At 32.2% G+C, this 24,729-nt stretch overlaps 2 protein-coding genes across 2 annotated transcripts; one reads left to right on the forward strand and one right to left on the reverse strand.

Moving 5' to 3' along the window:
* The first annotated feature begins 7,060 nt into the window (after window positions 1–7,060).
* LOC132732625 (uncharacterized) lies at window positions 7,061–12,910 on the forward strand. The gene is made up of 9 exons (XM_060719095.1): window positions 7,061–7,410; window positions 8,865–8,931; window positions 9,262–9,360; window positions 9,626–9,698; window positions 10,096–10,164; window positions 10,410–10,451; window positions 10,748–10,789; window positions 11,370–11,429; window positions 12,265–12,910. The coding sequence occupies exons 1-9, from the start codon at window positions 7,256–7,258 to the stop codon at window positions 12,426–12,428; spliced, it is 771 nt and encodes a 256-aa protein (XP_060575078.1). The 5' UTR covers window positions 7,061–7,255; the 3' UTR covers window positions 12,429–12,910.
* A 5,734-nt stretch (window positions 12,911–18,644) lies between these two features.
* LOC132732624 (uncharacterized) lies at window positions 18,645–21,301 on the reverse strand. The gene is made up of 3 exons (XM_060719094.1): window positions 20,912–21,301; window positions 19,068–19,207; window positions 18,645–18,765 (listed from the first exon to the last, which is right to left on the reverse strand). Exons 1-3 carry the CDS (start codon window positions 21,116–21,118, stop codon window positions 18,645–18,647), a joined length of 468 nt encoding a protein of 155 aa, XP_060575077.1. The 5' UTR covers window positions 21,119–21,301.
* Window positions 21,302–24,729: the final 3,428 nt, after the last annotated feature.

Here is a 24,729-nt window from a genome sequence, read left to right on the forward strand (position 1 = left end):
GAAAAAGAAGTTTTAGTAAAAAGTAACTTTTTAAAAAGAAATTTTAGAGGAGATAATTATTGAAATAGTGGTGCTTGTGTTTTTTCTTACATATGGTGCAGGTGATGAGCATTTATAATAATAAATATACAACTGCACAAACATTTTAACAGCTAAATTACAATACAGCATAAACTGTTTCAAAAATTGAGGTAGGTAACAATTTATAACAGGTATGAATCATATATAATTCCTAATTAGCGAGGTATTTGAAAATATGTACTGTACACTTGTAAATGACCATCCAGTCTTAACAATACTTAGTGTTCTTTGCTAAATCTAACTTTTTACATGAGACAAGTGAAATGTCACATGAAATTTCTTCCCATTGTGGTTTGTGAAACTGTGAGGTTATAATGTGTATGATACTTCTTTTTCAGGTTTGTAAGGATTACGTCAATAAATCTTGTGTGTAACAACTTGAATATTTGTCTTCTGTTAAACAATGAGGTCTGGAAGATCTGAAAGACAGAAAAAATGTCTCTATCAATATTAAACATGTCACACAAATATGACAATAGGGCCATCAATAGTCCTGAAATCGCTCACCTAAATGACAAGGAACAAGTCTGTTTTTTTTTCACACCGACACAGTAAAGGCCAGTTTTACTGGTGGAGGAAGACCTCAGGTGTCCTTCAGGCATTATTTCAGGTACGAACGGGAACCTGAGTAAAACCATCGACGTTCCCGTAAAGAAAAAGTCATATTAGAAACTATAAATAAAAGCAGATATCTAAATCTTAAACTAATATCACAAAATTCATATTTGTGTCTGACAAAATTGCATGTGTGATTGAAAACATAATTCAGGTTGCAACTGCTATGGAAAAACAACAGTTCCAAAAAATGTGTACATATAAGGAAAATAAATGACACCCTGGGCGGGGCAAATTTTGACCTTAGTTTTTTATTTTAACAAAGTTGGTAGACACTCACTTGAAGATGTTTCATGCGAAATATCTAAGCTCTAGCTTGTTTGTGTTTTCTAAAAAGAAGTTCAGGTTTTTGTTTTTACTATATACATATAAGGTTATAAAATGACTTCTCCTATTGGGGTGTGGCCAATTCTGACCCCATGGCTTTTATTTGCAGACACTTGGTAGACTGTCACTAGAAACTGGTTCATGCTTTATATCTAAGCTCTAGCTTTTTGGTATTCTAAAAAGTAGATTTTTTAAATTTGTATTATAATAAAATAATGACAATATAAACAAAATTTAATGATTTGACCTTGACGGTCAAGGACTCAAGGTCATTAAACACTAATGGTCAAGGTCAGTCCAACCTTTAAGAAGGTCTTGTCCAAAACGTTGTTTTGTCAAATGTTTAAGATAATCCATTCAATAACAACAAAGTTATAGCCTCTTATAGCAAAAATCAGCAGAAACAAGAGGGTCCAGAGGGCTCTGGGTGGCTCAACTGAGAATAGGTCAAACGGTCAAAGTGTAGCCCCTTTGTGTGTGTGTGTGTTGGGTTTATTTACACACGCCACCGGTATAAAACCATATAGGCGCACATATGCTTCATTTATAATTGGGAAAAACTGTACTTTATTTAATAACTGCATATGTGGCTAGTGAGTGCCATATTTCCTGTCCCTCATCGGCAAATGGAGCCGTAAAAAGGTGGGATTATATCCGACACTTAGATTAAAAACTGTATTTAAAATTTTGACTTTAATTAAAAAGGGGGAAGACGCTTATACGCATACGCTTTCTATAATAGGACAAAAACAAACCCTAATTGCTATGTTTATAGATTGCTTAATTTAGTGTCATTCATATTTTGTTGTAAATAAACTAGTATTTAAAGGGGGGAAGACGCTTATATGTGCACGCCTTACTATTACAGGCCAACCCAGTAAAACACTTTTATTTCTTTGTTTTGTGTTTTATTTCTTATATCAAGAGGTTTATTTATATAAACCTTAGCAATTATAACACGCCTGGGAACATAGTTTACACCTTTCAATACGGCCATCATATTGTATATATTATTAACTTCTTTTTATCGGGAGAACAATGCAGAAACGAATTTTTGACAGATAACGAAACCACGTTTAGAAGGTAAATTTTGATTGGCCGAAAAATAATGCGAAATGTATGGCTAATTTAGGTGAAATGGAGTGATATTATTGGTTGTTATTAAAGGGATTACATTGGCGCATTTTACTATATATCCGATTTTACAGCTTAGCTTCAAGAATTTTGTGATCATCATCTAAACCACGCGTGGTCTGTGTATTTATAATTTCTGCACTGTCTCCGATATAATATTAAAATAGTAACAAAGGCGTCTATTAAAGGTCAAACTCGACACCAATGTACTGTAATATAAAAACAAAGGAGGGGAAAAGTACTGAATTAATAAGTACATGATCTTATAAAAATAACAATGATGTTCAGTAACTATATTGTTATTCTAAACTCTCTAAGACACATACAAAAAGAATATAGAGAGATATGAAAATTAACAGCCCTGAAATGGCTAATAATAAATTACTTGGTTACCTATGTACAAGAAGAAAAACCTGACTCATATTTGAATTAACGTGTGCTCCATTTTAGTCATTGAGTAGGTAACAGTGTAAACTGTTTAAAACATATAAATGTGTGTATAGTTACAATATCATATGGAGTCTTTGCTAACATTAAGGTTGTCTTAAGGCCTCAACTGACGGTAGGATTTTGAAGTACAACACCAATTAAAACTAAGATGTACAGACAAATCTGTATGTGTGAAGGCTACTATTTATTGATTTCGTTAACCTTAAGTCTAGATGTAAGGGATAGGACATGTTCTATTTTGAAAATCTTGTCATACAGATTTTTACAGACCTCCCACAATGACAAGTAACGAAAACCAAATTATCTCCTGATAATGGGTGAAATGAATGAAATTCCAGAACAATTAGGGCTAAAAGGTAAACATAGTACAAATGTAGTATCAGATGGGGTAAAAATGATGTTGAAACTCTTCAGGAGACCCAAAGTTGTGTTATGTTCGAATCCCAAATTATTCCGAAAATGATTATGTCACGGTATTTAATTGTTCTCTAATTAGGAGAAGGGAGGTAGTTTGTAGGCGGCCAGATAGCTTAGTCAGTAGAGCTGCAGTACGGTATTCCGAGGGTCCCAGGTTTGAGTCTCGGTCACAAAATATATATTCATTTTTTTAATAGAGGTGTTTCAATCATTATCATGGCAAAACAAGAGCCATGTCAACATGGCCATCCCCCGCCGAATGTGTTTGCTCATTGGAAGAATGTATATGTAGAAGAGCGGAATAATTCCATTTTAAGAGGTCTTTTGGTAATGAAAACTGATGGCTATAGTGATTACAGATTTGAAAGCTATGTGAATACTGATGGCTGAAAATAACAAAGGGCAATTACTGAAAAAAATAATGCAGGGTAGGTTATCATTCTTGTGTGCTGCATCCATCCCTCCTTAGTAAAATCTATCCACCTATGAAGTTTCAAGTTGATACCTCAAATACTTTTTGAGAAAAAAAATTGAATTGAAAAATATGCAAAAGAACAAAGGGAAATAACTCAAAAATTATAAAAGGTAGAGTTATCATTCTTGTGCAGTGCACACCTCCTGAGTGAGATCTATGCACCTATGAAGTTTCATTTTGATATCTCAAAGGCTTTTTGAGTTATGCTCTGGACAAAAAATAATTTTGAAAAATAACAAAGGGCAATAACTCAAAAATAATGCAGGGTAGAATTATCATTCTTAAGCACTGCACACCTCTTCAATGAGATTCATCCACCTTTGCAGTTTCAAGTTGATACCTCAAATACTTTTTGAGATAAGCTCTGGACAAAATAGCATGAAAAAAAACAAAGGGCAGTAACTCAAAAATTATATAGGGAAGAGTTATCATTCGTGCGCACAACATACCTCCTCAATAAGATCTATCCACCTATGACATTTCATGTTGATATCTCAAACACTTTTTGAGTTATGCACCACTCAGGTGAAAAATTAGGTACGAAAAATAACAAAGGGCAATAACTCAAAAATTATGAAAGGTAGAATTATCATTCTTGTGCACTGCACACCTCCTTAGTGAGATCTATGCACCTATGAAGTTTCATGTTAATATCTCATAGGCTTTTGGAGTGATGCTCTGGACAAAAATCAATTTTGAAAAAATAACAAAGGGCAATAACTCAAAAATCGTGCAAGGTAGTGTTATCATTCTTGTGCACTGCACTCCTCCTCAATGAGATCCATTCACCTATGAAGTTTCAAGTTGATAACTCACAAATACTTTTAGAGATATGCTCCAGACAAAAATGTCGGACAGAGGGACGGACTGATTGAGCCCCATATAGCCATTGCTCCAATTTTTAGTTAAACAGGGGCTCAATATAAACATATAGTATGTTATAGATTGTACCCTATATAAGAAAAAGTAAAAATAGAAAGTTTGTTTATTTACAGACAAACCAGCTGTTAATTATTTACAAGGGATAAAAATATAGACGAAAGATCAACTAGAAATGTGTCCATAGGACACGGGTGCCCCCATGACCTCGCCACTGTTCTGTCAATCTTATGAAAACTAAACATCTTTTACTAAGTAAAGAGCAAGAACTTTACAAATACTGAGTAAATCCACAAGCAAACCCCAAGGTGCATAAGTACACATGCTGACCAACATTCTTGTAAACTTTCAAGCCAGTACAAGTGAAATACTTTTTGAGCTATGCATGAAAATTGCAAATTTATACTACTGTTAGTCAAGAGCAATAACTCTAACAAAACTGGAAAAATCCACATGCAAAGTCCCAGTAGCATAGCTTCACAGTGATGTGATTCATTATTCCTGTAATTTAGTGATGTTGATCATTATTCATGTAAAAGTGGTTGATTCTAACTCAAGCACTCAATGAACAAATAACAACATAATGAAAAGGATTTTACTAAGTACTAAAAATAAATAACTCAAACAAGAAATGGTTGAACCGGATGATGCTCCCCGAGAAGGTTTTGGACACAGAAAAGTATAAAAAAAAATGAACAAAGTGCAAAAACTCCAAAATAAGGCAAGGCAGAGTAATGATTCTTTAGCACTGCACTTCTACCCAATGAGATATATCTATCTACAAAGTTTTATGATGATATCTCTTATTATTTTAAAGTAATGTTCCGGACAAAGTTCAAAGTGTCAAAATGAACAAAGGGCAATAATTCCAAAAGTAGGCAAGACAGTGTTACAGTTCTTGTGTTCTGCACACCTACTCAATGAGATCTATCTAACTACAATAAGTTTCATGTTGATACCTCTTATAGTTTTAGAGTTATGTCCTAGACAAAGTTCAAAGTGTAAAAATAAACAAAGAGGAATAATTCAAAAATTAGGCAAGGCAGAGTTACGGTTCTTATGCACTGCACATCTACTCAATGAGATCTAGATACCTACAAAGTTTCATGTTGATACCTCATATATTTTAGAGTAACGTCCTGGACAAAGTTCAAAGTGTAAAGTAAACAAAGGGGATAATTAAAAAATTAGGCAAGGCAGAGTTACGGTTCTTGTGCACTGCACACTTACTTAATGAGAACTTTGAAACAACAAAAGGTATCAACATGAAACTTTGTAGGTAGATACACTTACCTATATAATTTCATGTTTGAACCTCTTATACATTTAGAATTATGTCCTGGACAAGTTCAAAGTGTAAAAATAAACAAAGGGAGATAATTCAAAAATAAGGCAAGGCAGAGTTATGGTTCTTGTGCACTGCACACCTACTCAATGATATCTATCTACCTACAAAGTTTCATGTTGATACCTCTTATACATTTAGAATTATGTCCCGGACAAAGTTCAAAGTGTAAAGTAAACAAAGGGGATAATTAAACAATAAGGCAAGGCAGAGTTACGGTTCTGGTGGACTGCACATCTACTTAATGAGAACTATCTACCTACATAGTTTCATGTTTATACCTCTTATACATTTAGAATTATGTCCTGGACAAGTTCAAAGTGTAAAAATAAACAAAGGGGAATAATTCAAAAATTCGGCAAGGCAGAGTTACGGTTCTTGTGCACTGCACACCTGTTCAATGAGATCTATCTACCTACAAAGTTTCATGTTGATACCTTTTGTTGTTTCAAAGTTATGTCCCACACAAGAAAAGCGGACGGACGGACAAGGCGGCGACTATAAGCTCCCCAAATTTTTCGGGGGGCATAAAAATAAGAAGTGCAGAGCAGAAGTTTCTGTGCACTGCTTTTTTTATTGATAAGATCTATCATCTTATGAATTTTCAAGTTCATGGTTTTTATAATTTATGAGCAATGGCCTAGACAATAATAAAGTATGAAAAGTAATAAAGGGTAATAACTCAAAAATATGAAATGCAGACTACCGGTACTGCACTTGTTCTTAATGAGATCTATCATCCTATGAGTTTAAAGACAATAGCTTTTATACTTAGGAGAAATGGCCTGAGCAAAAATAAAGTATGAAAATCAGCAAAGGGCAATTACTCAAAAAATAAGAAATGCAGAGTACCGGTTAATATGCGCTGCATTTCTTCTAAATGATATTTATCATCCTATAAAGTTTCATGTCCATAGCTTTTATACTTTAGGAGAAATGGCATGGACACGAATAAAGTATTAAAATTAACAAAGGGCAATAAAAAAAATAATGAATGCAGAGTACCGTTTCTTGTGCACGGCACTTCTTCTTAATGAGATCTATCATCCTATGAAGTTTCATGTCCATAGCTTTTATACATGTACTTGATGGCATGGACAAAAATAAAGTATGAAAATTAACAAAGGGCAATAACTCAAAAAATAAGAAATGCAGAGTACCCGTTCTTGTGCACTGCATTTCTTCTTAATGTGATCTATCATTCAAGTCCATAGCTTTTATACATTAGGAGAAATTGCCCGGACAAAAATAAATTATGAAAATTAACAAAGGGCAATATCTCAAAAATTAAGAAGTGCAGAGTACTGGGGGCCGTTTTATCAACGTGTCGTAGTCTACGACAATTTTTTGTCGGTGCCGTACGTCTGCGACAATGTCGTACGACCGTTTTATGAAACGTGTCGGTGAATTGGTGTTTCTGCGATGTCGTAGTCTTTGTCGTAGACTAAAATTCACGCGTGACACAGTCTAGTCAGTGCGCGCTATGACGTCACAACTGTCAAAAGTGACAGACGAAACAATAACATTGTCAAATGGACGTGAAAAAAACTAAAAGGCCAAAGTGGGAAATGGAGGAAACAACTGTTTTAGTTGAAACAGTTGTTTCCTTCAAAAATTTAGATGCTAAATTTACCAATACCTACTGTTCTGCAGACAGAAATCGTTTCTGGGCGGACACTACGGAAAAGTGAGTAAATCTTCGGAAGTATCTAAGTCCGACTAGTTATAACTGAACTTAGTTAGATCTAATAGATCTATATAAAGAATCATATTTGATTACATTTTATCATTATCATACTCCACTTTTATAGTTTGTATAGAATCTAGATTTTGATAATGTGTTCCGTGATTTTCCTGCTTATATAACCACGGATTTATATAACAGAGTCCAATTATTTTAGGCACGAACGGGCACCTGAGTAGAACCACCGACGTTCCGTAAGCTAGCTGGATAGCTTCCTCACATGAAAGAATCCAAAGTCCCTGTCGGGATTCGAACCCACAGCAGTGAGGGGCAACTGGTTTGAAGTCAACGACCTTAACCAGTCGGCCACAGATGCCCCCTCTTGTAATGAAGCATATCGGTAATCATAATGTTGTATCTAAGTATGTAAATCATGAATAGATCATTTGCAGTAGAATGAGATAATGCTTATGTGCATGTAATAACAAAAAGTTTGATGGTATAGTAAAAACTCTGAAAACCGGACCCTGTCTGGACTTGACCAAAAGTCTGGTTTATAGAGGAAAAAGGTAGATGATTATTAACTGTTAAAATATCACAATTTAAGAGCATGTCTTAGTCCACATTAAAATACACAGAAAGTTTACACTAAATTGCTGCCTGGTTTTCAGACATTATGTTTTTTTGCATGTTTAGCATGAATTGCCATTTTCTGACAAGCTTTATAATAAGGAGAAAAAATATGGGACTTTTAAGATGTCCGGTTTTCAGAGGATTCCGGTTTTCAGAGGGTCCGGTGTTTAAAGTTTTTACTGTACATGTTCAATCTACTGGGAATGTAAGCCTGATTGGCTGACCATCAAATAATACTGAAGAAATCCAAGGATGAAAATATTTTTCCTGAATAAGCTGAAAAACCATTATTAGATAAAAAAATAACCATTATCTACAGTAACATAAATTTTAAGTAAACATAAAAAAGTTATAGTTGAGTTCTGTTCAGAACCCAAAATCAGTGATTACCATCATAGTTTTTAAGAACTTAAAATACAATGAATGGTTTCACAAATTAAAACCACAAGTAAATATTAAAACCACAAGTAAATAGAATACAATATGTGTAAAAAGCATAGGTGTGAATAGAATTAATAAAGCTTTTAACTAATTATTTAAAATATGCCATATTTTCCTATGAAATTAACCTAACAAACACTTGCATACAATATAAATTACTCAGTTATTTTTTTTGTTGTAATATTTAGATATTCCTGGTACAAATTAAGTACCTCCAAGTATATATAGAACCTTTAACAGGATATGTCATTATTTGACATTCTTTAAACCTGAACTTTCCTTTTGTCTTTTATGAATGAAAAACATATAATTGACTAGCATTTTATTTTTCATACAATTTACTACAGCCCATACACTAGCTTTATTTAAAACATTAATTTCAGAATAAATGCAGTTGGGGGCAACTCCAGAACAGTACAACAGGTGGAAAAGAAATGGAGGGATATGAAAGTAAGTAGGATTATAATTATGCTTTATAAAATTATGTAAAAAGTGTTGAATTAAGCACATAAAGTTTTTATATAACCTTACAATTTGTTCACCTTAAAACTTGTTAAAATCAAATTAATGCAAATGACTTTACAACTTGAAGGCAAGTAACAAACAAAATACAATTGTAATTTAAACAATACAAGTTTTCAACTACACATGACACTTATTTGGAAAATTAAGTTCTTGTTGACAGTCAACTTAACAAATTGCAAATAATTTACTTGAATTTTATTCCACCAATAAGTTTTTTTAACCTGTGATATTTAAATGTCTTAGTAATATTCTTAGAGTCAAACAAAGTCGAAAGAAGTTAGAAGAAGGGAGGAAATGAGAAAAACCGGAGGGGGAGCTGCTGAGCATATAAATATGTCTTCATTGGAGGAGAAGGTATTTTTATTGGCTACTTTATTGATACTGGTAGTTAATTTTACCTTATATACAATAAAAAATTCTTTATTAAATACTTACAAATAAAAAATTAAGAAATTTATATGAAATAAATTGTGTATTGTTTTTGTTTTGTATTTCCACTGTAAAATGTTATATTTCACTGCAGTGAAACATATTTTCCATAGGTCTTCCTACAACAGAAAATGGTGGGGATGTCCTTGTCCTATGGACACATAACTACTCACCACTACATCTTTTTCAGATTCTAGGCAAGATACCATCGTGTACAGTAGAAGGGGTCCCAGGTGGGAGAGATACAAGTTTAATATTAATAGGTATTTTATCTCATTATTTATTAGCTTCATTAAGTCTCATCCATTACATGTACATATAATACAAAAACATGTTCAATAAAACTTAAAATACATGTAAGTGGACATTCTTATAAAGACTTATAGGAGACTATATGTATGTTGTTACAAACATGTTACAAGTATCATCCCAATTCAAGTTATAACTCTACATGTAAAAAAAAATCTCCACATTTCAGACATAATTTATAAAACCTAGCACAGAAAGGTATTTCACATAGTCATATATCATCTTTGATCAGATCAAAGATGAACAGTCCAGTAAAATCAAATAAAATACATATCAGAGTAGCTGTTTGATAGATAATATTACTTAACTATTTGATAAGAACTTTATGCACAATATACATTTATGATTCAGATGATACTTGTGGAAATGATAATACCAAGGATGATGACAGTGATGTCATGCCAAGTACCAGTATGACAGGTAAGTAGTTTACTGTTTGAGATGTTTTGGTAAATGCTTACATGCAACTCAATTTAGATATTTAACAAAATGTTGATAATATTTAGAAAACAATCAGACTTACATATTCTGCATTTTTAAGGTAATAATTATAATGTTTGTTATCAAGCTTATTCATTAATATTAAAGCAAATGATAGATTGAATACTATCTTAATTCACACTACTATTTTCCTCATTTAATATGCAAAATAATTTATGCTTCAGATGAAAGTGATACATCACAAGTCAAAAGTAAAAGTAGAACAGGTAAGTTTATATTTTGTGGTAACTGCATTTTGGCTGTATTTAAAGGGTGAGCTTTTGTCATAACCTTTTACAGACTTAAAATAAGTGGTGTGCTATCAAGGGACAGTTCTTGCAATTCTATTCAGTTTCATTACATCTGTTATTATTACTATTAATAACATTTTGGTATGCCATCAACAGTTCCCTTCCTTTAGTAAATTAGTCATATAGATATAGAAATTAGTAAATAAGTTTTCTTTTTTTGATATAATAATAACAATTGCTTATTGTCTCTAAGCTATTATCATTAATTTTAGATCCAGAAACATTAGTGGAACTTCACAATGAAGCAACTGAAGGTATGTACCAAACTTTTATCTGTCTACTTGTCTTCTCTTACTGTTTAAAGAATTTAATAGTCTTGGGGGAAACAATCAAAAGGGAATAAAACTAAACGTGTCGTTAGTAATTTTTAGCTTACATTTTGTCTTTAAAAAGTATTTAGTGCACTTTAGACTTAACAAATTTCAGAGATGAAATAATGTGTGGTTTGCTGAGCTTAAGATAATTGAGGTTTAACCTTATTTAAGTCACTGAATTAAGCACTGGCCCTGTGGCCCATGGCCAGTGAAAATTGGTTCTGGCCAGTGAAATTTTTTAGAAAATTTAGTTAAATATATAGTAAAATAAATTCAAAACTGTATTTCGAAACAGTAAATTCAAAATCTTGAATTCAACTACTGTTTTTTTTTGTTTTTTTTTCTATGGTTATCCTTTTAAAATTACAAGTATAGGATTGTTATATATTGGTTATTATTCATTTACTATAGATTCTACTTATCTTTGACATGTATATATAACCATTTTTTTTTGCATAATAAACAAATTATGCAACAATTTTTTAATGTTATTTTTTTCTTGAACACATTTCATAAATAGCCAGAGAATCAACCTCGGAACAGCAAGGCAAAGAAAAACCTAAAAAAAGACCAAAAGGAGGTAAGTATTAATGTGTAGTAAAATAAGATAAGATTGCTATTGACACAAAAAAATCCATAAACTTTTTGATGTGGTACATCAGCAATTCAAATGTTGAGGTCACATCTGTGTATATTATGTTATAATCAAAAATGTGTGTGTGTGTGTGTGTCATATTTTAACACATCATTTTTAGCTTGACAATTTGAAGAAATTGGTAGGGCTAATTATGCCTCAGATATAAAATTGACAAAATGTTAACAACATAATATTTTGAGTTCCATTCACTCGGTGTAACTGTACCTACGGCCAAAAAGGCAACATTTGAGAAAGATGGTTCAGGTAATTGGCCAGTGATCTATTTAATGATTTTTATAATATTATATTATTCCCATGATGGGAGCACTTTTGATGATAGGTGCATGCACATGATTTATAAAAGTTAATAAGTGTATAGGTACACTCAGTAATGTTACATGCCTAATATATATGCACTGAGAACTGTTACGCTGTCAACAAAAATAGTTGATGTATTTTTGTATACATAAATATGTGACCACCAGACTGGGGCCAATTTTTTTTCTACTAGTTTTGTAATTTCACAGAATTAGATGAAAATGTAGCCAGATATTTCTTACTAATAGATGAAATTGATTCATACTTGGATGAAATAACATTTTGACAAAACAGACATGTTGTTTTAAGTCTAATTATGACCATGCCAATAAAATAATCTTGACTATCAAGTGAGTCAATTTTGCTTTAATCATAATAATTTTGTCCTTTATATTTAGACAATACAGTAAAGGTAATAAGCTGCTTCACATTGACATACATTATTCTTTTTACCTTTCAGATATTATTCCTGATTTCATCCGAGAAATGGAAGAAAAGAAGATCAATGAACTAAAGACTATAAGTTCAACATTAAGTAGCATAGACAATTCTTTGAAGGAATTAATCAGTTTTAAAAAAAGAATGGATGAACATGCTGTTGACTTTCTTAGTTTTGAAGTTTAAATTCTTAATTTATATGAAACAGTCTAGAAATTATCAAACTATAAACTTTTTTATACCACCGCAGCATCTGCTATGTGGTGGCATATAGGGATTCACCAGTGTGTGTGTGTGTGTGTGTGTTCTATAGGTCACATAGTGAACTTAAAAAATCTTCTTGTGAAAACCAACTAGTCCGATTCCAACCAAACCTGGCAGGATTGATCCTTAGGTGAAGGGCTTCCATAGTTGTTAAAAATTTTAATTAATACACTTGTTACTATATATATGTAGTAACCAAATCGCCTATGATTTCAACTGATTATGAGTGTCACATGACCTATTATGAGTTTTTTGGCCTGAGGCCCACTGAACATGTGCACATGCACAAACTGAAACAAGGACGTCACATTTTACGTCACCAAACAGTTAACTGTAAAAGTGAAAGTAGGTTTTAAGCATGAATCGCTTAATTTTATTATGAGAGCTGAAGTGTATTTCTCGTAAAAACAAGTTTTATTACTACTTTAAAATTTTAAAAAAATAATTTGGAAAAATTTTTCCGAAGGGGGAAAGAAAATAAAATTGCTTCTTGATTATCCCGAAGTGGAGATTACTTTTAAAATGAAAACCCCTTCGTAGGGACTTTTGCATTTAACGTCTTTTGTTGTGATTTGGCCCTAAAAAAAAATGTTATTAATCTTTTATTTCAGGCCAAAAATTTTTTTGCCATGGCAAATAAAAAGGGAAATTTTAATAATAAAATTTTGCAAAAACTTGTAAAAACCCACAAGGGGGCTAGAAAGGAAAAAATTTTTCATGCATTGGGTTTGGGAGACCTACGAGATTTTTCCCAAACCGGCGGGTCAAAAATTGGCCCCCCCCGGGGCTTATTTTTTCTATAAGTAAATAGGGAAAAATTTTAAAAAACCTTTTGTCTGAAGGTACAACGCTTATTGCTTTGGGTATATTTTGGTATATTGGATATCAATCTATAGGTACTCTACCAAAATTTTTTCAATTTTGCCTCTAGGGTTTCAAAAATTAGCCCCGCCCAGGGGGCCAAATAGGTTTTTTTCCTTATAATGTATTTAGTAAAACTGAAAAATTCGATTTCTGCCAGAGGTTTAGATATTTTTGGCATGAAACATTGTGTTAGTGAACCTCTAGGCAAGGATTGTTCAAATTATAGGGGCCCTCGGGGTCAAAATTGGCCCCTCCCGGGGTTCCCATTGATTTTCAGTCCTATTGTACATATAGTAAAAAAATAAGGGAATTCTGATTGTCTGAAGGTACAAGGCATAGAGCTTTGATGTTTTGCTTTATAATATCAGCCTAGGTTTCCTCTACCAAAACTGTTCCATATTTTGGGCCCCTTGTCCTGTCAAAATTGGACCTGCCGGGGGCATTGATTTTTTTTATGTACAATAATAAAAAAGGGGGAAAAAAATAAATGTTTTCTGAATTTTGGGGGGAAATTAAGCTTTGAATTTGCGAAAAAGTTGGGTTTTGGGGGACCTGTATCAAAATTTTTTTTGAATTAAACCCTTCGGGTTTAAATTTTTCCTTGCCCCAAAGGGGAAAGGGCTATTTCTTGTCCTTTTTAGTAAGCATATATTTGGGACTATGTGCACGGTTTTTTGTAAAAATTTTAACTTTTATTTCAGGTTTACCCCGGGTTTTGATAATGTTGGGGCTATTTTTTTCTTATTTTTTTGAGCATGAAAAATTTAAACCCTGTGCCCGATTAAAATGTAAAGGGGAAATTTGATATCGTGACCCAGATTTTTTCAAGTTCTTCTGTGTTTTTCCTTTGAAAGGTACAAATATTTGGGAAATTTTTGGCCCTTTTTTGAAATATGACCTTCAACCACCAAATTCACTAGACTCAACTGCATAGATAGACTCCTACTCTGATCTTTTATTTGAATGTCAATAGATTTAACCACTTATCTGATAATAAGAATTAGGTAGGTAAGTGATCTATGCATTATGACAATCTTCAGTTGTATAGAAACAAAAAAAATTCTGTTCCTCCATTACATTTTAGTGTTGTACATGTATTAATGTGGTGGCATAACATTTTTCACCAATGCAATCTACGTTGTTATTGTTATTGTTATTTTATCTAAGTGTCAATTGTAATCACTTATAAGAGTGACAGCTAGCTTGTAGACAAGTAAATATACCAAACCATTAAGTGAAAAATAAAGTATTATAGTATGATTACAAAATTTTTAATTCATTTTATACATGTATAACATGCAAAACAATTTACATGAAGACATGAAAATACAAAATTTGATGGCAAACTAGACTAACTTGTATTTTTTTAAAGAAATAAATTTATTAAACTTTGTCGTCTGTCAGAACCGCTTCTGTTAGGTGGAATCTGACAGATATAATTGTCATTAACACATTTTCAAGACTCACATCTGCCAGTGGAACTCTTCTTGTCCCAACAGAAATTAAATGCAGCCTTGTACATGCTTCAGCAGCACTTTACATGCCTTTGTTGGTTTCAGCAAAAAAGGCAGCCTCCTGTCTTGTGCAAACACCCTTGAATGAACAAAAAACATAGTTTATAGAAGGACATTAAATAATGTTCTAAGTTTGTCAATTTAATGAAAAAGTAAAACTATTTCTGCTACAAAAAAATTAATTAATTCGGCTGCCTTCTTATAGTGTATTTGAAGGTATTGAATTTTTGAAAAAATAGTACATGTATACAGTATAGTCTAAAGAATTATATAATACATTACTTTCAACTTGGAATTTTACATAATAAGTTTGCCTGTTACTGGAAATGCAATGCATCAGAAAAAAAACTATTACTGGAAATGCAATGCATCAGAAACAACTATTACTGGAAATGCAATGCATTCAGATCTGATAGCTCTGTAATAAAAAACTCATTATTCTTAGTGTAAGAAGGATAAGATGGGACCTTTCATGGTAGAGAAAAAAAAAACACTCAACTACTTTCAAAGCTTTATATTGGATAAAAAGAAATTGTTAACAGGAGGAAGATTCTAGAAAATACCCTAATTAAGATTCCTTTGGACCCAACAGTATTCATTATTTTTGGCACCGAGGTTGGTCATGACCATTAGATGACCTCTACTGATTGTGAAGCCACTGGTTTTCAAGGTCAAAGTCACAAGGGCGCCTTTAGTTCAAAAAAGCTTGTCCGCTTAATTGTTTTAGAGTGCTTTTTTCAAAAGTATTCATTATGGGTTTGATGATGGGTTTTATGTAGTGTCCCTAAGGGTTTTGAAAGGGGACAATATCAAAAGGGAAAGGTCAGTCAGACGAAAGGGCTTTTTTTTATTTCAATTTCAATTAACCCCCGGGCCCTGATTTTGTCAAAAAACCCTTTTCCAATTTTTGGGCCCCTTAAAAAAAATTTTATTTATTAATTTTGGAATATTTTTTAACAAACCCCAAATTAACTTAAGGGAAAACCAAAAGCTTTTCAAACCCCAGAAAGGGCCCCTATATGGGCTTCATTAAAAAAACTTGGGTTTTTGCTCTTGATGAAGGGTTTAGCACGGGTGGGCATCAGATAAAATTTTAAGTGCCCCTCCCACCCATCTCCAAGAAGATTTCCCCAGGTTTCACTTCCAAAAAATTTTTTGGTTTTTAAAATTTAAAAATTTAAAAATTTTATTAAAAGTAATGTTTGCAAAATCTTCAAAATGTTTATATTTAATGTTTTGGGTTTTCAAAAAGGTGTAAAAAGAAACTTCGGTAGACCAACGCTCGCTTTCTTTTTGTTGTAGTAAAAAAAAAGCCTGATACTTTTTCCTTTTACAGGGTTTTGGGGGGATTGGGTGGTGTGCCAAATTTCCCCCAAAACCCATATTTTCTATGGACTTTTTAAAAAATTTGGAAATATTTAAAAAGTTTTTAAAGTAAAAATTTTAAATTCGAAAAAGGGGCATAAATTTTTTTTTTTTTTGTCAAAATGCTTTGATAGAGTTAAACCTTCCTTTCCTTTTTCAGGTTGGGGGTCATGGGGTGGTTTAACAAGTGTGCAAAATTTCAAAACCATATGTCCAAAGGATTTGAAAAATTTGAACTATTACAAAAAATTTTAATTAAGTGGTTAGCCCGCCCCGCGTGCGGGTAACTGCAATAGCTCTACTTATTCTTATCGAATAGTCGAGCTAAAAAGTTATGCATGTCAATAAAAGGATACTCTTTTTTTTTTACATTTCTTTTATATATTGAAGGGACTCCACTGAGGTTTAAAAGCCTAAAAACATAGCATTTGAATTTCTTACATAATTGAGCTAGGGCACTTTAAACAGAAATATATGCAAAGATAGTTCAGATTTATTCTTTTAAATACATTGAAAATCATTTTCTTATGCAATTCTTAGCCCGATTTGAGTAAAAAGCGTTTAAAAGCTTTTCATTTTGGGCCATTTTTACACAATTTGAATAATTATTCTGGATAAACGATGTGCGCGAATGATCTGAAAACTTTGGCATATTTTAACTTAGTGGCTTAAACCCTACATTCAAATTGGGTTTCATTTATCAGGGAAAAATATTTCCCAGTCCCATCATTCAATAAAACCCCGTGGAGTCCCCTTTAAATTAAATTTTTTAAAATTTTTTATCAGTAAAATTTTACATGTTCAAAAAAAAATTTCCCTTATTCCCTTTTTGAAAAGAAAAAGGGTTTTTTGTGACCCCCGGCTTGGTAAATGTTAAAGAAACTGAAAAAAAAAAATTTCATTTTTGAAAGTTCATAAAATACCCCAAAGGTATCAAAATTTTTCAAGTTTTTAAATTTTAAAAACTTTAAAAAAACCGATTCAAATTAAATTTTTAGAAAAAGGGATTTCCCCATGTTGGGTGTTTACAAATTTCCTGCATGTTTATTTCAGGGAAAACCCTTTCCCGCATATATAAGCAGCTTCATTGTCACTAGGAGCCTTAATTAAGATAAGAAAGAAAAATGAGATGATCACTTTCATACCTTTAATGAGTATAATTTGACAAACAGGATTTATGTTATGTTACAGCTTATTTCAGTAATTCATATGAATACCACATAAATACATTAAAGTGCTCCATGTATTACAAAATTGAAGATAGCCCTTTTGAAGGGCAGTATTTAACAAAATTTGTAATTAAAGTGTCTAAAAAAATTGACTTTTGATAATTAAAACAACAGCTGTCACAGGAGACAGCGAAGCTCGACTAATTAAATACTGGATGCAGTAAGGAAGACTATGAAAGAAAAATCAATTCTGTTATAATATACTTCTTCTTATGACAAGAAGTTATTGTTGTTAACATAAATTCCAAGTTCCAGTGGGAAAACTTCTGGAAATAGTCACACTAGAGTTATGGACCTTGTCAACTTGTATAATGATAAGGAAATATATATTTGAAGTTTGACAGTATGATACCTTTAATAAACGAAAAGAAGTAATTTATTAAAGAAATTTTTTGAGTTCAGAGGGGCATAATGACTGAAAATATTTGCTTCAAGAGTTATGAACCTTGTCACATAAAATCTTGTTGATGATAAGGAATATGTATTTGAAGTTTGAGGTAGATTCCTTTAAAATTAAAGAAGTAAAAAATAACATTTTTCAAGTAAAAAAAATTAAGTTAACAAGGAGATAATTCTTACATATTGGTACTAGAGTTATGAACCTTGTCACATAAGATGTGGATGATGATAAAAATATATATATATTTGAAGTATAAAGTTGATCCCTTATTACAGTAAAAATGATATTTTTTAAGAAAAATTCTAAATTCAAGGGGAGATAAATCTATAAAAAATAGGTTCTAGAGTTATGAACCTTGCCACATAAGATGTGGATGATGATAAGGAACTATTATTTCAAGTATGAAGTTGATCCCTTATGAAATAAAGAAGTTATAGTAAAAAATTATATTTTTTAAGAAAAATTCTAAGTTCAAGGGGAGAAAAATCTAAATATATTGATGCTTGAGTTATGAACCTTGTCACATAACATGTGGTTGATGATAAGCAACATATATTTGAAGTTTGAAGTTGATACCTTAAGAAATGAAAAAGTTAAAGTGAAAAATATTTTAGTGCTACAAAACTTTAATCTGAAAGGTGGACGTGGACCCGAGTAGGACAGCTCTCCATATACTTCGTATAGTCGAGCTAAAAATGACAAGACTGAAACTTTTTTTTTGTTTTTAAACAATTTTTACAATATTGGAACTATGATAAATTTTAGTTTAAGGGGCAAACTTTACCTGTATAGGGAATAGTGTGCCATCTATTGCTCCTACCACCTTTGGTAGGCCACATCTCTGATAAAAGTCATATTTTATACTGTACAAATTCTCTACAGGGAATCTGAAGACAATAATTTAAATCATTAAAGCAGCATGCCTCCAGATTCAGGCTTACTCAAATGAAAATGTTTTAAACAGTAAAATATGGTGAAGGGAACAATGAAGGTCATTTACTATTTGCTAACAGTTACAGCACATACAAAAGAAATAGTCCTTACTATATAGGTTATTATACATTTTACTTTACAATACAGGATTACATTTGGTTGAGTACACAGCTTAAAAAAGTCATATTGGACGCTAATAATATTTTCTATGTTACTAAAAGCATAAACATTATCTATTATTGTTGATTAATGGTACCTTATATTGTCCAATTTTGCATTCACAGCATTAACGAAAGCATCTATAGCCAGGCAAACACTGCTTCTGCTTATTCCATGGAGGTCAGCTACTTCAGAATAAAATGCCCCTTTGGCAAGGTATCTCAATCCAACAAGAACCTAAAATAGCAGTAATACGTGTTTATGACCGCAAAATCCTTGATTTCTTGGAAGTTTATTACTAAAGTTTTGTGTTCAATGCTCGATTTTTGTTCCATTTATTTCAATACTTGATGACTTACTTAATATGTAATTTTTGTCCAGTAGATGACCACAATAAAGTATATGTAACAAGGCTTATAATACTGCACGTTTGTAACGTCACTTTTCATTGGATAATCGTGACGTTTATATTGTTTTATATAAATGGCTGTTGTCGATTCATAAAGAAATCCTACTTTTTTTCTAAAAAATGGTGCTTACAGTATTATCAATTTGTTATAAAGATTGCTGACAGGTTATATGACTGTATATAAATGGCTGTTTGCAATATAACCCGAGCCACAAGGCAAGGGTTAGATTGCAAACAGCCGTTTATATAGGGCCATATAACATGTCAACAATCTGTATAACTAATATTATAATACTGCACGTTTGTAACGTCGCCTTTCATTCGATAATAGTGACGTTTATATAGTTTCATATACACGGCTGCTGACGATTTATAAAGAAATCTCGCTTTATTCCACTAAAAATGATGCTTGCTGTATTATAAATTCGTTATTAATATTTCTGACAGGTTATATGGCCGTATATAAACTGTTGCCTAGCAGCTCGGGTTATATTTACAAACAACCATTTATATAGGGCCATATAACCTGCCAAAATATTTATAACTAATAATATATGCTTGTAAGGGTCCAATATCATAGGCTATACATTACAAAAATGTATCTGGGCTTGCTTGGTCAATTGCCTTCAACAGTTATATATATGTGACCCGTGTAGTTATAAATGATTTAATGAAGACATTTCTGTATAGTTTCACCAACACATGACAAACATGACCAATAAGGGGAAACTTATCTGTCTCAGAAATATGCATATAGGTCCCATATATGGGTAATAGAAGCAAACCCATTTCTGTTTATATGTAATATACTGAATCATATAATTTAAAGATGTGAAATTGATCAGTAATGCTTTAAAATTTACTGAAAGTCATGAATATCAATTAACCTAGGCCTATACAATTTTATTATTTAGGGATATCTGTTATTGAATTATTTACTCTAGAATTAACTTTATAAAATTATATAAGTAGTTAGATTGATGGGTGAACTATAATTGATGTGTCAGGAGGGTGAAGTGTATTCAATGTTTAATAGGTGGGTGGGGTGAAGTAGAATTACCGTGACGTGTCTTACTCCCGTTTAAATAAAATTTTCACTGTTGAAGACGATAACTTTTTCATGTTATTTCGGCCAAAAAGTTATCATATAAACTAACTAGTCTACTGTAATGCCATACCAGGTTACTGTTTACAATATTTGTCACTTAACACTTTAGCTGTTAAGAAATCTATCCAAATTTCTTTCCATTTGAACTGTCACAAACGTATATAACAAAACGTGCTACTAGAGGTCAAAGTAACATAAATCATTCATAATATATTAATTTGATCCACATGAATCACTTTGCAACATCGGGAACCCCTGTACTGGCTGTAGTGGTATGTTTATGTAATTTTAATGTCAAGGCCATTAGTCAATTCACGTAGACTGGTGTCACTTGATTTTAAATAGCAAAAAGATTGCAAGAAACAAAAAGGCTACACAATATAACTCTGTATTATGAGACTAAAAGATAAGTGAATGAGTTTACCTGCGTTTCTGCACTTATCGAAAATGATCTTTTTGTACATTTAGTCAAGGATTCGTCAAGTATGCTGACTAGTTCAGCAATTGAAGTTCTGTCAAGCCGGTAGCGAGACACAATCTCGGAGTCTCTCAGCTCATCCAGCCCTACCCTCTCCTTAAACATGCGATTTTTCCTTTTCAAAGATATGTTGGAAACGTACATTAACGCCATTTTGTCTTACATGTGACGTCATGCGAACGTCGTACGACAGCCTTACCCCTGTCGTAGAGCTGCGACATTTTCTACGACGTCGTAGGCTACGACAAACGTTAATAAAACGGTCTAAACGTTCTACGACATGTCTGCGACAAAAAAATTGTCTACGACGTGTCGTAGAGCGTTGATAAAACGGCCCCCTGGTTCTTGTGCACTGCACTTTGGGTAATTATAAGAATCATGCATACCAAGTTTGAAGTCAATCCGACTTATAATGACTGACTTATGCTCCGGACAAGCCTAAGGGGACGCTGACGCCGACAAAAGTAATCACTATATGTCGCCTTTTTCAAGGCGACACAAAAAGTATCTGAACTGTACAATATTACAACTATTAAAAAATTATATATGATGAAGCTCTTAATTACTATTACAAAAAAACAACAGAGTCATAATAGCAACACCCCTTGGCAGTTAATTGTAAAAATACATAATTATAGATACAATATATATGTAGCTTGATCAGATGGAGCTGTCTCCCATAGACTTTTATAATGCTATCAGTGTATATATAGCTTTAAGTTACCACATACAAAGATTTAATAAGTGTATCTATAATGTGACATGTTATATATGTCTTGACATGTCTTTAATATGTTAATTTATTAGACCAAAACAGTTTCCAATTTAAAATAACATAGGATTTAAAATCAACTTGAATTAACAAACTCCTCTAATAGTGCCGGCACATAGGGCCGTATTGAACACCTGTGTACACTATCACAGGGTTAATTAATGTTTTTCTTCAAAAAGAGTAGTGGAAAATTAATATATGTACCTTTATACAAGTTATATTTTCTGTCTTAATATGTCTCTAATATGTACTTAGAATTATTAAACCCAAAACAAAACAGTTTTGATTTAGAATAAAAAATTATAAATCTATTATTTTCACATGGCACCTTAGGGAAGAAAACAACTATAAAATATTAAGTTTTTTAGGTTTCATGTAAAAATTATGGTTATTTGTAGATATTTAAGGTTTAGATTATGGTCTGGCACCCAGGCTAGTCAGTAATTTATAGCAGAGTTCAATATTTGTCATATAAAGTGTAAGTTTCCCCTCTGACATTTTATAATTGGTGTTTTATATATATAGAACTTCCTTTATTATAGTCATTTGAGGACATTTTAAAACTAATGAACATAAACAAATCCATTGCCATACTTTCCATATGATCATAAGTATCTACTAGTTTGAGTAAGTTTACAGAGTGGTATCAAACAGACCACAAATATTTAAGTGGGGGGGGGGCTGACAACTCATACTATTACCAGTAATTTTCCTTTAATAGCTACAAAACTTCTTATTTTCCATATTATTAACAGGTATTATGTTATACTTATAAAAACTAGCTAATTTATACTCAAAATAAATCTTATTGGAACCATTTTATGTTTATAGAGCTATTTATTGAGTAAATTCAGTTTGGCTATTAAAAAATCAGTATTGGCCAATTTCTGAGTTACTTCCCTTGTACTATGCATAGCCATTATGTATAGATCATAGCCATTATGTATAGATCATAGGGAAATGGCCATTTCCAATGAAAATTGATGGTGTTTTCTTCATTTAATCAGTGAAAGCTTGCTCTTAATTAATATTATTATATAAAATGTGTAAATAATGAACATTTTCTTGTGGGGGAGGTTAAATTAGAGTAATTCTTCCTTGTTTATTGTTAAATTGACTTTTTATCTTAAAGTTGGTATACTATGTAGGAAAATAACTAGAACTTTTTAAGTAAACCACAGAACTTGATAGGGATTTTTTTGTTTAGACCCTTAATGATTAATTGTTGTTATATAATTATATGGATGTTTTATTTCCATTTTAGTTTTATTTAGGGTTTTTTATTGGGTCAAATTATGTCAATTTATAGATATTTCACTGATTTTTATAGGAATCTTAAATATGTATCTGTTTGATACCAGATGTGATTATTATGCATTTGTTTTAAATGAAATAGCTATTAACTGAGTTGTTATTCTGTGTTTTAGGTTATCAATTGATATTTAATGCAAAATTGGAAGAAGTTATCTGATACGGTTTGAGCTTATTAATATTTTAAGTCTAGAAAAAACCAGTGCCGTCAGGGACTTTAGTATACAAACTGGGTCCCATAACAAGAGCTGTCGGTAGGACAGCAACGCTCGACTATTCTTAGTGCTTGATAGTAATAAAAATGCTTGATACAGTTACCTCCTTCTGTTTACAGGTTGGGGTCATGATGGTGAACAAGTGTGCAAAGTTTCAAAGCCATATGTCAATGGACTTTGAAAATATTTGAACTATTACAAAAACTTTAATGTAAATTCTAAGTCGAAAAAGGGGCATAATTCTGTCAAAATGCTTGATAGAGTTACCTCCTCCTGTCTACAGGTTGGGGTCATGATGGTGAACAAGTGTGCAAAGTTTCAAAGCCATATGTCAATGGACTTTGAAAATATTTGAACTATTACAAAAACTTTAACGTAAATTCTAAGTTGAAAAAGGGGCATAATTCTGTCAAAATGCTTGATACAGTTACCTCCTCCTGTCTACAGGTTGGGGTCATGATGGTGAACAAGTGTGCAAAGTTTCAAAGCCATAATTATGTCAATGGTTTTGGAAATATTTGAGGTATTACAAAAACTTTAACATAAATTCTAAGTTGAAAAAGAGGCATAATTCTGTCAAAATGCTTGATAGAGTTACCTCCTCCTGACTACAGGTTGGGGTAATGATGGTGAACAAGTGTGCAAAGTTTCAAAGCCATATGTCAATGGACTTTGAAAATATTTGAACTATTACAAACACTTTAACAAAAATGGTTACGCCGACGCTGACGCGAACGCCGACGCTCGGATGACTACAATAGCTCTACTTATTCTTATCGAATAGTCGAGCTAAAAACCTATGGTTTTAATAGGAAAGGTATAGGTGTAAAATATTAAAATCTAAAAATTAAGTCAAAAAGGAAAGAGGATTTAGGATTTTCATTTTAAAAGACCTTTTCATGACTTTTTAGGGTTATAACTACTACGGGGATTTTGTCACACCCTTTATTTTAAAAAATTTTAAATTTAAAAGTGTCACCATTATTTTTGCTTTTTAGCAAAATAAAAAATTAGGGAAGTGGTCAACCCCATTTTTATCACCCAATACCCCCACTGTAAAAGAAGCTAAAATTTTTGGGGAGGCCATTTTTGGTTTTGGGGGGGTTTATTAAATTGGGAATGGTTAACAAACCCCCCTTTATTAAACTTAGTTGGTTTTGGGGCCACAATTTAAACCCCACAAAACCTGGGGTTACACAAAACCCTTGTTTCAAATAGGGTTTAAATTTCCTTCCCCCTTTTATTCCTTTACGAAAATACCCAGGTGCGCAACTACACATGCTGATTTACATTCCTGTAAAGTTATATGACTCTAGGTCAAATACTTTTTGAGTTACGTGTGACACAAGTGAACGGACGGAAGAACGGACAGACAAGGGTAGATCTAAATGCCTGCCACTAAAGTGGGGGCACTATAAAAGTTAATTTTAGGGATGGACACCTGATGAAAAGCGATCACAAAAGCT

Source organism: Ruditapes philippinarum, unplaced genomic scaffold (genome assembly GCF_026571515.1).
Source record: "Ruditapes philippinarum isolate M1 unplaced genomic scaffold, ASM2657151v2 ctg7479_1_1_1_1, whole genome shotgun sequence".
NCBI classification, from domain to species: domain Eukaryota; kingdom Metazoa; phylum Mollusca; class Bivalvia; order Venerida; family Veneridae; genus Ruditapes; species Ruditapes philippinarum.

What these genes read in the sequence shown, in the direction of transcription:
- LOC132732625 (XM_060719095.1), top strand. Translation starts at nt 7,256, where the DNA reads ATGGACGTGAAAAAAACTAAAAGGCCAAAGTGGGAAATGGAGGAAACA. An exon ending in TGGGCGGACACTACGGAAAA is followed by an intron (nt 7,411 to 8,864) that starts GTGAGTAAATCT and finishes CATTAATTTCAG; the next exon opens with AATAAATGCAGTTGGGGGCA. An exon ending in TAAAAAAAGACCAAAAGGAG is followed by an intron (nt 11,430 to 12,264) that starts GTAAGTATTAAT and finishes TTTACCTTTCAG; the next exon opens with ATATTATTCCTGATTTCATC.
- LOC132732624 (XM_060719094.1), bottom strand. Translation starts at nt 21,118, where the DNA reads ATGGCGTTAATGTACGTTTCCAACATATCTTTGAAAAGGAAAAATCGC. An exon ending in CGATAAGTGCAGAAACGCAG is followed by an intron (nt 19,208 to 20,911) that starts GTAAACTCATTC and finishes CTGCTATTTTAG; the next exon opens with GTTCTTGTTGGATTGAGATA. An exon ending in GCAAAATTGGACAATATAAG is followed by an intron (nt 18,766 to 19,067) that starts GTACCATTAATC and finishes TATTGTCTTCAG; the next exon opens with ATTCCCTGTAGAGAATTTGT.